The sequence below is a fragment of the Solea solea genome, chromosome 11, assembly GCF_958295425.1.
Source record: "Solea solea chromosome 11, fSolSol10.1, whole genome shotgun sequence".
NCBI lineage: Eukaryota > Metazoa > Chordata > Actinopteri > Pleuronectiformes > Soleidae > Solea > Solea solea.
The window spans coordinates 26,365,327-26,378,658 of NC_081144.1; the positions used below are offsets into that span (position 1 = coordinate 26,365,327).

The following is a 13,332-nucleotide window of genomic DNA, read 5'->3' on the forward strand; positions in this document are numbered from 1 at the left end:
GGTTCAAGTCCCATCTGGGGTGAAATACAAACACTACTTTAATCAAACACACAATTAAAGTTAAAAGATGAGTGTCTAAATACTCTGCTTATTAGTGATTGAGAAACGTGCATGTGTGTGAGGTCAGGGTTCTGACCTCTTGTGGTCTCTGGCCCTCTGCGCTGTGGTAAACCACTCTGTATTGCTGCACTGCTTTGGCAGGATTGGTCCAGTGGAGCTTCACTTCTCTGGAGCCCAGTTCAGAGAAGCGCAGGTCACTTGGACTGGGGTAGGTGAGGACTGGGTCCACTGTGGGGTCAGGTTCCATTCCTGGAGACGACGTGGAGAATGGTTACACTTGGTGGATAAAAGAGAGGAGGGGCAGGTGGAGACACGGACAGATGAAGGACGATTACGTTTTGTGATGCCTCGGTCCTCGATCCTCCGACACAGGATGTGGACCAGTCGCGTCACCAGTTTACTGAGCAGAGGGAAGTCGTTGACGTTGTAGACGTTGGCGTCCACCGGCTCAGACGCCACCTGCCTCAACTCAGCTTCATCTGCGTTTTTCACACCTGAGAAGTTTATAAACAATTATAAAATATTATTAAGAAGTAAAATGGACGACTGAGAACTAACAGAAGCTGTATGTAAAGAATATGGATCTTCTCTGTGGACTTTGGTGCAGGACGGTGAGTGGATTACACACTTCCTCCATGTTACAGGAAATACTCCCTCATATTACTTTCTTGTGATCCTGTGTCCAAGCCTTAAATGATGTCCAGTTAAGACACTGTCTCACCCTCTAACTGTCTCACCCTCTAACTAAACACAAACCTGTTTCAGTCTTACCTACAGCGACGATCTCCACGCCGGCGTTCTTTAGCTTGGTCGCCGCGGCGATGGCGTCATCCTGAGACTTCCCATCGGTCAACAGGACCAGGAAGAGCGGCGTGTCGGACCTGGCTCCGGCCTCTTCCCTCATGTTGTCCTCCATGACGTGGAGCAGCGCCTGGCCTGTGACACGGACTCACGGTCAAACACCAGAGGAGAAAGGAGGGCGTGGCTGAAGGCGGTCTGTGGGAGTGCTGGGTGTTTACCTGTGAACGTGTTTCCTCCCTTGTATCTAAAGTTCCTCACCGCCTCCAGCAGCTGGTCTTTGGTGGTGAAGTTGTTGAGATGCCACTCGGTGCGAGGGTCTCCGCTGTACTGAGTCAGACCTGAGACAAACACACATCAGCTGATGATTATTTCAGTTATTTCAAATGATGCACTATTGTTGTCACTAAAAGTCAGTAAAACCTTATTTTAAAACATCATTGTTCTTGTTAATATGTATATAACTGCACTGCAGAGCAGACACAGAGTCCAGGAGGAAGAATTATAAGTGGTGTTCAATCACTGGTTACTGAAAGTTAAGAACTGTTTTGTGTTATTTGTGATATGATGATGATGATGATGATGATGGAGGGAAATGGTTTTAAATACCACCAGCTGCCCTGATCTCTGAACACGCTCAGCAAAGGCAGTTCTTCTTTTTAAGCTCATGTTACTATGAAACTATCCTGTACACATCTACAGCAACAGTCACTAAACATGAGGGAGAAACAGCAAACGGAGAAATTCAGTCATGTGACTGACTTTAAACATCTAAATCTTAGAATGTCTTATATTTACACACACACACACACACACAGTGCACAGTGCACAGGAACCATTTCCCAGAAACAAGGTTTATTATAAGGCTTATTTTACTCATAACCTCCGTGTTTGTGCTGCTAAATCAATAGTGAGTGGAAACGCAGTGTGACATCCCATTTTCAGACCTCTAGTTTATTATTACTTTCATTTTATTTGTATAAACTATACATTTCCATATATATGGACGAGTGGGCCACATGCTGTCCATGTGCTTATTGTCTATTTGTCTCTAATTTATAAAATACAAATCACACTGTATTGAAGTAGCATCACATGACCTAATGAACCAATGATGAAAAAGATGTGCTTTTCTTTGACTGATTCTACATGTATTTATTTCAAATCATTAAAACCACCGATCCACCCACCCACCCACTCACCCACTCACTCGATCACTCACTCACTCACTCACTCACTCACTCACACACACACTCGCTCACTCACTCACACACTCGCTCACTCGCACACTCACACACTCACTCACTCACACACTCACTCACTCACTCACTCACACACTCACTCAGACACTCACTCACTCACACACTCGCACTCACACACTCACTCACTCACACACACACTCGCTCACACACTCACACACTCACTCTCTCTCTCACACTCACTCACTCGCTCACACACTCACTCGCTCACTCACACACACACACACACTCACACACTCACTCACACACTCACTCACTCACACACTCACTCACTCACTCACTCACACACACTCACTCACTCACTCACACACTCACTCACACACTCACTCACTCACACACACACACTCACTCACTCACTCACACACTCACTCACACACTCGCTCACTTACACACTCACACACACTCACTCACACACTCACTCACTCACACACTCACTCACACACTCACTCACTCACTCACACACTCACACACACACACACACTCACTCACACACTCACTCACTCACACACACTCAATCAGACACTCACACACTCACACACTCACTCACTCACACACTCACTCACTCACTCACACACACACACACTCACTCACTCACTCGCACACTCACTCACTCACTCACTCGCTCACTCGCACACTCACACACTCACACACACACACACACTCACACACACTCACTCACTCACACACTCACACACTCACTCACAAACACACACTCACACTCACACACTCACTCACACACTCACTCACACACTCACCCTGCACAGGTGGCCAGTAACATAACAGGGCTGATAATTGATTGTTCATGTGTTCACCTACAGCACTATGGGGTAAAACATACGGGGTCCTCACCGATCTGGATGTGGTCCGGTCCGATGTGGAACGGCGTGACCAGGCCCTCGAGGAAGTCTCTGACGCGTCTGAAGTTGGTGCGTCCGATGCTCCACGAGCCGTCCACCAGCAGCACGATCTCCGCCGCCGCGTCGCTGTCACACTCAAACGGTTTCCGTGGAGACAGGCCTGCTTAAGACAGACACACGGACCAGGACAGACAGACAGACAGACAGACAGACAGACATGTGACATCAACACTTGTTTAACTATCATTTTCTTCATGTTGGTGTCAGGAAAACAACAGACTTTCTATATCAGGAGCAAAGAGCACATTTGTGCGTACTCTAGTGACTAATGTAAAGACGTGTGTGTAACAATATCATGGTGAATTAGTCAATTAGTGTTTGCTTCATTACATTTGTAAAGAAATGTCTTTAGTCCATAATGTCCAGTTAGTTTTTGTGAAGAGGAGAAAACTGTGCTTGGCTTGCACTTAAATTAGATGTGAAGTCACACACTCTGTCCTTCCATTCTCCTTTTATTTCATCACTAATCTGTTTATTATATATATACATATATATAAAAGAGTGTAGACGGGGAAAAGCATGGTTATAAATCAGAGAGCACGTGGGTTTTTCCTGGTTTTTCCTGCGTTTACATGAGTGCAGACATGAACATGAGCGTTCCGTGTGCTCTGTCATTATTCCCTCCCTCTGTGAACCCTGTCATCACACGGACTAACTAACACTTAGCGCTCCAGAGCCATTTGTTCCTAAACTCCTGAGAGGAGACGTGGATGTTCATGATGACTGACCAGGTCGCGTTCACTTCCTGCGTAATTATCACCATCCTGTTTTGGGATTATTAGAGGGGTAATTCCTTTTGTTTTCAGCGTGGCTGAGTGAGGCGTCCGTGGACAGTATCTCACTTTTCTGACAGATGAAAGATGAAGTTAGTGCTGCTCTGTAAACAGCGTCCTCCTCCACAGAGAAAATCAGCGATTTTACACGACAGCACACAGGAGCTGTTGATCCACTGCTGCCTCATTATATTGTTCAAATGTATTATGTTGTGACTTCAGAGTTTGTGGAAATCTCCGGTGACACAAACTTGCCAAACAGGACAGCAGTAGAGGAGCAGGTCATGTCTCCATGTGAACTAAAAAGGCTATTTTCTCTATGGGCTTTGGTGCAGGAGAGCGAGAGGTTTACAAACTTTAGATTACAGTCAGAAACGGCCGATTAATGGTGAGACAACCATTTTTTACCATTTAACAGTGTCTGTGTACTTGTTTTTGTACTAATGTATTCAGTTGTTGACACAGAGGTAAATATGCTTAGTATATTTAGTTTGAATAGAATGTAAATGAAATAAAATGACTTTCAAATGTTGCCCTTTAAAGGATCAGTTATTTCCACGTAAAACGAGACTAGCAAGCGTTTGGAAAATATGGAATATGTTTTATGAAAGGACTTAAACATGGATGCTTGAATGACTGAACTGGATGCTCGGATTGATTGACAGGGCTGTGTTTATTATATTTCTGATATTATTCATTTCAGTTATTTATATTATTCATTTCTGTGCCTGTGTATTTTGTTTTGTTTCTAAGTTTTCTTTATTTTTTGTGCACATATGTTGTTTGTAGGTTCTTCTAAAAAAACAAAAAAAGTAGTTTTCTGGTCCTGATTCAGAGGAATCTTGTCATGATTTATGAATAATCTTTAATATGTCTGGATTCAGTGTGAGTTATTAAGTTATTCATGTTGTGTTTTTAGAGGTTACCTGTGACCGACTGGGTCGGGAAGGGCGTCTTCTGCGGTTTGTCCTCAGACGCTTTACCCTGCGTTGTCCCTTGCTCCTCCTTGTTCTCCACCTTGGACCGATCTCGCTCCTTCTCTTTCTTCCTCTTCCTCTTCTCTTTGCCAGTTTTCTCTGTGGCCTCGTCGGGGAGCTCAGACTGAGCTTCTGTCGCCTCTGGAGGGGAGGGAGAGAGGAGAGGAGAGAGGAGAGAGGAGAGGAGAGAGGAGAGAGGAGAGGAGACATACTGTAATAGCAAGCACATGGGTGAGGTTCCACTAAGATAAGCAAAGGATGTTTGTGTGGGACCAGTTGAGGCTGAACGAGACAGGAAATGTGTGATATCAAAGGGAAAAGTGAGAGAAAACCACATTTCCTTATTATTACATTTGATGAATCGATTATTAATCAATGACTAAATTAATCAACAACTATTTTGATAATCGATTAATCGGTTTGAAGCTTTTTTCATGATTACAATGAGACTTACGATCTTTTAAGATTCTTAAATGAAGATTGTTGATTACATTACAGTCGTCTGACCAGTCGAGTATGTGGGTTATGAGGATGCTTTGGTATTAAAGGTGATTTCAGCCTCAATAATGTACGAAAGACAAGATAATATCAAGGCCAAACAAACATAATTATACATATTTCTATGGTAAGTATGGCAGGCATGTGATTGTGCTATAATGACAACAAAACACAGCCAGAGTGTGCCCCAGTGGCCTAATGGATAAGGCACTGGCCTCCTAAGCCAGGGATTGTGGGTTCGAGTCCCATCTGGGGTGCGGTGCAGAAAAACTGTGCAGTACTGCTTTATTACATCTACTAGAGAAGATACACAACAACAAATGTGTGTGTGTACTACTGCTAAAGTTGTACAATCACAACTCTCAGTTGTAGGTGTGTGTCGGCTGAATTTCCGCTGAGTCATTCGTCTGAGTCAGCGTTGTAATGACAGAGGATGTTTTTCAGAGTTCTTATTTCAAAGCAGAACTTTTCAAAACAGCTTAAAACAAAGTCTGTGCTTTGGTAGAACTGCAGGTAGATACTTAGGTGGGTTGGTAAATGTGTGTAGGTAAATCCATACCTGCCCATACGTTGGTGGGCAGGTCCATAGATTGATTGACAGGTCATTGTCACTGTGGGGAAACGTCTGTGTCCAGTATCTCACATAAAAACAAGTCACATGACACCTGGATCCCTTTTGTGTGAACTCAGAACAGCATGTGATTGTGATTGTGATACAATGACAACACACTGCAGCCAGAGTGTGCCCCAGTGGCCTAATGGATAAGGCACTGGCCTCCTAAGCCAGGGATTGTGGGTTCGAGTCCCATCTGGGGTGGACGACAGCAAACTTTATGGTCAAGAGGAAAGGATTTACATCACTGAACAATGAACGATGTCCACAGCTGTGTGTTAAAGGTCAAATTGAGTATCAGTAATTAGTGTGTGTGTGTGTGCAAATATAACTAATTCTAACTCAACCAGAGGATCCATCTTTGTCTGGGTCAGACAACACAACACCATCGTTTATTACTTGGCCACAGAGTGGGAGTGAAGTATTGTGTGTGTGTGTGGTTAGAATAACTTTTTTTTAGAGTTTTGACCTTGACGGGATTTGAACATGCAACCTTGTGATCTGGAACGAGACGTGAAGTCTGCCATCTGTGACTGCCTTGTTTATCTTGAATTGCTCCATCATCCTTTTGTCGATCCAGACTCTGGGTATTTTAAACTACTGCAGTATGTGTTACTATTGTGTTACTAGGGCCTGAGCACTCACACAGTGGTGGCATTATTTGACCTATTTTCAATTATGAAAAACAGTTGATGATTAATCATCATGTTATTATCTACAGTACCTGCAGTGGTAGGGGCGGTGCTGGTGGTGCTGGTGGTGCTGGTGGTGCTGGCGGTGGGATAGAGAACTGTCGGCTGACCCATCAGAGCCTCTGTTGCATCGTCCAGGTCTCCTGACCCCGACCCGCCCACCAGCGTCTTCTTCCGCTGCTCTCGGCTCCCGCTGCGGATCATTTCCTCCTCCCGTAGACTGTCCACTGGAAGACAGGGAACGTCTCAAGGCTGTTCCATAAAGCTGTTCATCCATAATGCTGGATCTCAGGGAAACGTACATCCCATAATATCACAGAAGAAACAACAACCAGGAACAATGCAAGACTTGAACGAAAAACACACCTCGTCTTCCTGACTAATCCTCGCCTGGAGTGAAAGGATTACTGCAGTCACGGCAGCAAATTGAGGGTGAAATTTCCGACACAACTATTTCAACAACGTGACGAACGGACGCTGCTCAAAATAAGTTGTGAGGGCGGTGAAGGCAGCTGAAGCCGTACCTGCCAGGAATTCCCACACTGCCATCACTCATCCTGCAGGACAGCCGCCGGGTCTCTGTGAGGGTCTCTGTGAGTGTCAGCGGCACGTCTGCACACGTCTGACTCGACACAGTAACCCACTATCACCATGAAAACCAAGCCCCGAGGCTGCATCTGCATATCTGTGATCATGACTGTGACAAACACCCACTGTCACGGCTGTGGACAACAACAGTGAAGGAGGCCACACGGAGGGTGCAGTGGTTAGCACTCCTGCCTTTGAAGCAAGAAGGCCGCGGCTTTGTCTCTCTTTCATGACAGTGGACAGTTGTTTGTGTGTCCAGGGTGTGACCGCCTGACCGCCCGCCCGCCTGTCGCTCTGTGTCAGCTGAGATTGGCACAGCGACCCTCATGTGGAGGATAAAGCCGTCTGCTAACACACACACGTTTAAACGCTGCTTCACAAACGTGTCATTTTGCTGCCGAGGTTTCCTGTGTGAGCCGCGCAGGAGCCCGTGCTGGTCCCTGGGACATGCTTATCTCATGTAACATGTAAGTGCACACATTACAGCCTGACTGTGTGTGTGTGTGTGTGTGTGAGAGAGTGAATGTTAAACATGTGTCCCAGCACACACGGAGCGAGCAGCAGGGATGAAGAAGCACTGTTTCTTTTTATCTCAGCGTGTCACTGTTGTGCATCCCATCATGACTCAAACCCACACATATAAAAATGTGAAGCATTCCAGGTCATGAGGAACCACAGAGCGGTGGTTCCCAAACACTGGGTTTGGACCCACAGATGGGACGCAGGATATTTGTTGGGGGTCACTAAAAAATGTTTGATAGAAGTTTTCCTACCAAGTATTATCACAATTATCAACAACACTCAGTATGAAGTACTTTAAAGGGATACTTGAGTAAAAGTACAAGTATCTTCAAGACTGGAAAAGAGATATAAATACAGACCATTACTAAACAAAGACAGTTATAGGAAATGTAGTCAAGTAAATGTACAGATCTGTGAATTTTACATTAGGAAACAGCTTGAGAAAGAAAGACCAAATAAAATGTTCTCTCAGGTAAGTCTGTGATATGTTAAGAATGTACTTGTTGCTTTATCTCCATGTTCAAAGCTGGTTAATCGCTGACAGACCGTCTCGCACCAAAGCCCACTGAGAAATGACTGTTTTTAGCTTGTGGAGACATGAGAGCTGCTGTGTCCACTGCTGCCTCGCTTTGGTAAGTTTGTGTCGTTCAGGCAAATCTAAATAAATGATTAAAAAGCTCATGTGAGCCATGAAGACTTTGGTTTGTTGTTGTTTTTAAAGTTTCCACTCAGGAAATGTAGTTTCATGGTGAAATAAATGAGATAAACATGGTAGAATTAAGCTGACGTAGGTTTAGCCATGATTTCAGTGACAGTAGTGAACTCAGCTCCTTCTCTCAGAAGCTCATACATTAACCTGAGCCACGAGTCACGCGTGTCTTACTGGTGAATCTTCTCTTTGCCAGAAGTTTCTCCGTGGTTCCGTTGAGCACGAGCACTTGGAGGGCATATTCCTGACTGGAGTCCAGTCCTGCCACGGTCGCTCTGCCCCGCGTGGTCGTCAGCATCAGCTCCGGCTGAGGAACCTCTGGAAGGAGAAGAAGAAGGAGAAGAAGAAGAAGAAGAAGAAGAAGAAGAAGAAGAAGAAGGAGAAGGAGAAGGAGAAGAAGATGAAGATAAGTGTTTCTTGGGTGATTGAGAGAAGTCACGGTTCCTGTCGTCCCGTGACATTTATTTATCGCTGTTTAAAAAAAAAAAAATCATGACTAAGCAGGAGGTTTCATTTCTCAGCAGAGCTGAGTTTTCATGCTTTCATGAGTTCACAATGCAACACATGCCACACACACACACAGCATTGCTAATGAAACCATCATGTTTCCTCAATATCAGGAATTAAAAAGAAACTTCTGGGAAAGTTTCCTCTTCTCTATCATCTCCGACAAAACGTTGATTCTCAAGGAAGTTAAAGTGTAACAAAGAGCCGACTCAGTTTTAGAATTGAAAGCATTTGTGATGCTGAAGAAAAACCTCGACAAAGAAACAAAGCACACTTTCACCGACATTTCCTCAAACTTCTACTAAAATATCATCTCAATTTGAGCTAAATTTACCAGTTGTTAAAGTTGTTATGTTGAGATTGTCGAGATACTCTCACAGTGGAAAAGGGCCATTAGATATAAGATAGAGTATATTATTATTATCCAGTAAAAACACAAAGTCACGTTTCAGTACAGGCTGGACTGTCTCACCTGAGATGGGCTTCACTCGGACCTTGTAGCCCTGCACTGGTCCATCAGCCTCCTTCCATTTCATCTGCAGTCTGTCCTCAGACAGGACCGTCAGCTTCAGACGACCTTGACATTCACAGAAACAAGGAGGAGAAAGAAATGTTGTCCACGTCAAGAAAGTGGGTCAGGAAGACAAAGAAAGAGGAGATGTTGATGACGCTCGCGTTTCAGAGATCAAAGGAAGAGCCCGTTGGCTTCCTTCTCCCAAAGTCAAATCCAGCTCTTGTTTCAACTTCATCTGCATAATTTCCAGCAGTGGTTTCCTAACAAGCAGCGTCTTTCATGTGTCTCTCCTCTCGCCCTCCGTCCATCGCTCCCTCCAGCTGCTCATCCATCAAAGCCCGGCCCTGTCCTCAGAGACGGGAACAGGACGCTGGACGGCGACGAGAAGGTCGCGTAGGTCATGTCAGAGGAACGTCACAGACGTGAACTGTTTCGGGGTTCTGTGTGTACCATGTGGTGGGGGGATAGATGGAGAGGAAGTGGAGGGGGAAACGAGGGGAAAGGAAGCAAAGAAGACAAAGGAGCGTAGACATCAACTTTAGCACTCAATGGAGCTTTTTTACTGCCTGGTCAGGGATCAGTGTGGGTCTAATATGGATTTAAGGAGACTGGGTGAAAAGGTCAAACAGACCACCAACAGAAAGCACTTTTCCTGAAGCTCAGTGGAGCACACGCCACATTTAGACACTGTGGTGTGTTTTCTGCTTCATGACTCTGTGGGGGGAAAGATTTATGTGGTTGTTTGGCAGACGCATTCATCCAAAATAAAAACCGCAGTGCGTAACTTTTAACCATAAACAAATGCTGATTAAGCCGATCAGATCCACATGGATCCCTCTCTGTGTGTTTCAGAAAACTTCTCCCAGTATTTCTGAGTCTTCTTTTATGTAATTACCTACATGTACGTACAGCATCGATGTGTCGGACAGTAACAATCATCACATGTGTTAATAAAGTAATGAAATGGTCATTATAAATTCATCCATCTAGTGCCCCACAGATCAGCTGTTTAGAGTGATTGACAGCACCTTTCATTGTAAAACACAGTCATTTGTCTCCAACAACAACATTGCGGTTGAAATGTCACTCTACCTTGGCCCTGGACCCCTGGGGACAGCAGCAGCAGCAGGACACTGAGCAGGAAACACAGCATTAGCCAGGACGGTGGTGATGATGAGGATGAGGATGAGGATGAGGCGAGGAGGTGAGGAGACATGAGACAGGTGGAGCCCTGACACATGAAACAAAGACATGTGTTATTTATTTATTCTTTATACTTTGTTTCCCAAAGTCACAGTGTATCGGCTTTTCTATTCCTCTCTTTCCCATATCACATCCAGTGATTTTTTAACCAGTGTTGAACCAGTAATAAGTTTAATATTGGAACATCCCCATAGGATTTAGGGATGGAATCGGTATCGATTAGTATCGGTATTGGTCTGATACTGGTCAAAATCACTGGATCGGAAATCCTATACATCATCACATACGTTTTAGCTGAGTCATGTTTTGGGCTGTTGATTTGTTCTTTTTTGGAGAATAATATTTGTTACACAGTTGGAGAATTGTGTCTTTGAAATGACTCGGCATGAACAGCGTCATACGTTCATAAATGGTCTAAAATGACTGGTATTCCAGTTTCTGATTATCGGTATTGGATTAGCATTTATTCAACTGCAGAGTAGCAGTTGTAGTAGAACAGCCTATGGGAGTGGCCGCTCTCTGTGTACTGTCCTGTGATTGGTCAAAGTCTCTCTTTACGCCAAACAGAGTCCAGAGGAGGTGAAATGGTGCTGGATTATGAAAGTTGTGGAATTATTGATTGGTGAAGCTACCCTAAGAAATCTGTTAATCAATCAGCTGGTCAGAAAACAATCTCAACACATCAGGAGGTCGCCTTTTTCCCATGGGAACTGTTTTCTTTTTTATGGCTGACTCAGGTGAATACAGGTGCTTCAGAGGGAGAGCCCATTACACACGTCAAACTTCACACAGCTAATAACACACACACACACATAAAGGTCATAAAAGTACCACACACGCCTCTGTCTGAGACGGTCAGTCCAACTGGACTGTGTGGGCAGAAACAATGCGTTTTCTGTGAATAGGAACAGTGTTCAACACCATAATTAACTGAGAGGTGGTTCAGCTGTTACACAAACACTTTCAGACCAGTGACCGGGCAAGAGAAAAGTAACATGGGAGGGGTTCAGGTTCACAAACAAACACTCACTTCTGGATCACACGTTCACAGATGTTGGTACTTGTGTACTTTTCAAAATGATCTCAGTTTTATTTTTCACAGAATTCAAGAAAATGTCAAAAGAAAAAATAAACAGTGTGTAGGATTCAGTGGCATCTAGGGGTGAAGTTGTGTACTGCAGCTAAAAACCTTTCAAATCACTGGGCTATTGTCCAGCTTCATAGTTCATACACTAGAACCTTAGCAGGGTATCACACCTTAGAATCCAGCACAGGACGCACGAAAGGTTTCCGACCATATCATTTAAATGAATTGCTTCTCTGTTTTAACGTAGAAGTGATTGTAGTTCAAAGCTGTTAGAGCTTCCTCCTGTTGTTCAGCGTCTTAAAAGGTGAACATTTTATACAACAAAGAAATCATTCAAACAAAATAAAAGACATTTAAGAAATTTGCGATGAAGTTTTCTCACATTTTGTGGACAACACATTCATCCATTATGGAAAAGAATTGTTAGTTGCAGCCCAGCAACATGCTAATCAATAAAAAAATCCTCTTTTAAGCTTAAAAATGCCTTTAACATAACGGCATGGTGAGGTTCAAGTCTTTAAAATACAAATGTACGTTCCAGCCATCATTTGATGAAAACATACTGTACTATGTCAGTGGTCAGCAATTAGTGGCCCATGGGCCAAAACTGGCCCCGCCAGCCTCACTATCTGGCCCCGGCAGATGATTGATTTAACAAATCTGATTTTAAACTATTTGCTTATCTTCAAATAGATTATGTTGCTAGAATTGACAGTTAACGTAAAACTAAATGTTTGGATTGAAAAATAAAAATAACAACACTCCTGTTGTCATGGAGACGGCCAAGTGTGGGGAGTAAATGTCCGTAAAATAACGACTTACATAAAGTACAAGTACGTGTCTCACACACATTTGTCTTCATAAGACAGCGTGCACATTATTGTTAGCCCGAGGCAGCGAACGTGGGTTTTTGTTTTTGTTTTTTCTGACTGAAGACGTTTGAAGCCAATTTGCCCGATGAAGATCGGAAGTTTGAAACGCTTACAAACAAAAAGCTTTCCTTGCTGAACCCTGCTGTATGTCATGTTTGGTCAGGCCACCACTGAACTTCCAGTCCGCCTCCAGGCTCCAGAACACTCACGTACACGTGACGTGACCGTGTTGCCCTTCTTTCTTTTTGTATTTCCTCTCATGTTTCACATGTACCTGCATGCCTGAGTGTTGCCAAGTCGAATTTTTATACCTGAGCTGTGTATGTCATGCATACCTGCCTGTCTGCCTGACCCAGAGGAAAAGGTGGGTGTTGTTATGCGATGTCGGTGGAGGACGGTAGATTTTCCACTTCTAGAGATTTCTACGCAGAAAACATCAGCGTTTAACTTCCATTCATCGTCTCATGAGAATTAGCTTTGACTGAATGAATGGGTCACTATGTTGAAGTGCTATACAGTGGATTAATCATTTCTCCTTTACACATTTTCACACTGCACTTACACACACACATACACACCATTTGTCAATCGAACTCAAGTGTTCTCAGAGTTAATATCGTTCCATCCTTTCATCAATGCCTCTCCTGTTTCGTGCAGTGATCTCACCAGGAAACAATGATCATCACAAATCAGCCACATGTGCAGGCCGTGCACCACAGAACAAACCAGACATGTGTGACACT

General features: G+C 44.0%; 1 protein-coding gene and 3 non-coding genes across 6 annotated transcripts in view; 3 read left to right on the top strand and 1 right to left on the bottom strand.

The window, feature by feature from the left end:
* The window catches only part of trnar-ccu (transfer RNA arginine (anticodon CCU)), a 73-nt gene extending 51 nt beyond the window's left edge, over nt 1-22 (top strand). Inside the window, exon 1 of the tRNA in view lies at nt 1-22. This exon is cut by the window's left edge and continues 51 nt beyond it. This is a non-coding gene — a tRNA (tRNA-Arg).
* The window catches only part of LOC131468815 (collagen alpha-1(XX) chain), a 30,526-nt gene that overhangs the window by 16,173 nt on the left and 1,021 nt on the right, over nt 1-13,332 (bottom strand). Inside the window, exons 2-12 of one of the 3 annotated variants that reach the window (XM_058643440.1) lie at nt 12,925-13,011; nt 10,520-10,658; nt 9,386-9,490; nt 8,581-8,724; nt 6,620-6,814; nt 4,734-4,925; nt 2,967-3,137; nt 1,080-1,199; nt 832-996; nt 396-554; nt 137-309 (exon numbers count right to left, since the gene is read on the bottom strand). In XM_058643440.1, the coding sequence (XP_058499423.1) occupies nt 137-309; nt 396-554; nt 832-996; nt 1,080-1,199; nt 2,967-3,137; nt 4,734-4,925; nt 6,620-6,814; nt 8,581-8,724; nt 9,386-9,490; nt 10,520-10,643 (1,548 nt within the window). In that variant the 5' untranslated portion in view covers nt 10,644-10,658; nt 12,925-13,011. The remainder of the gene's footprint in view (nt 1-136; nt 310-395; nt 555-831; nt 997-1,079; nt 1,200-2,966; nt 3,138-4,733; nt 4,926-6,619; nt 6,815-8,580; nt 8,725-9,385; nt 9,491-10,519; nt 10,659-12,924; nt 13,012-13,332) is intronic. The other 2 variants (XM_058643441.1, XM_058643439.1) reach the window with 2 other exon arrangements.
* trnar-ccu (transfer RNA arginine (anticodon CCU)) lies at nt 5,467-5,539 on the top strand. Its single transcript has one exon. It is a non-coding gene; the product is annotated as a tRNA-Arg (tRNA).
* Nucleotides 6,027-6,099, top strand: trnar-ccu (transfer RNA arginine (anticodon CCU)). Its single transcript has one exon. It is a non-coding gene; the product is annotated as a tRNA-Arg (tRNA).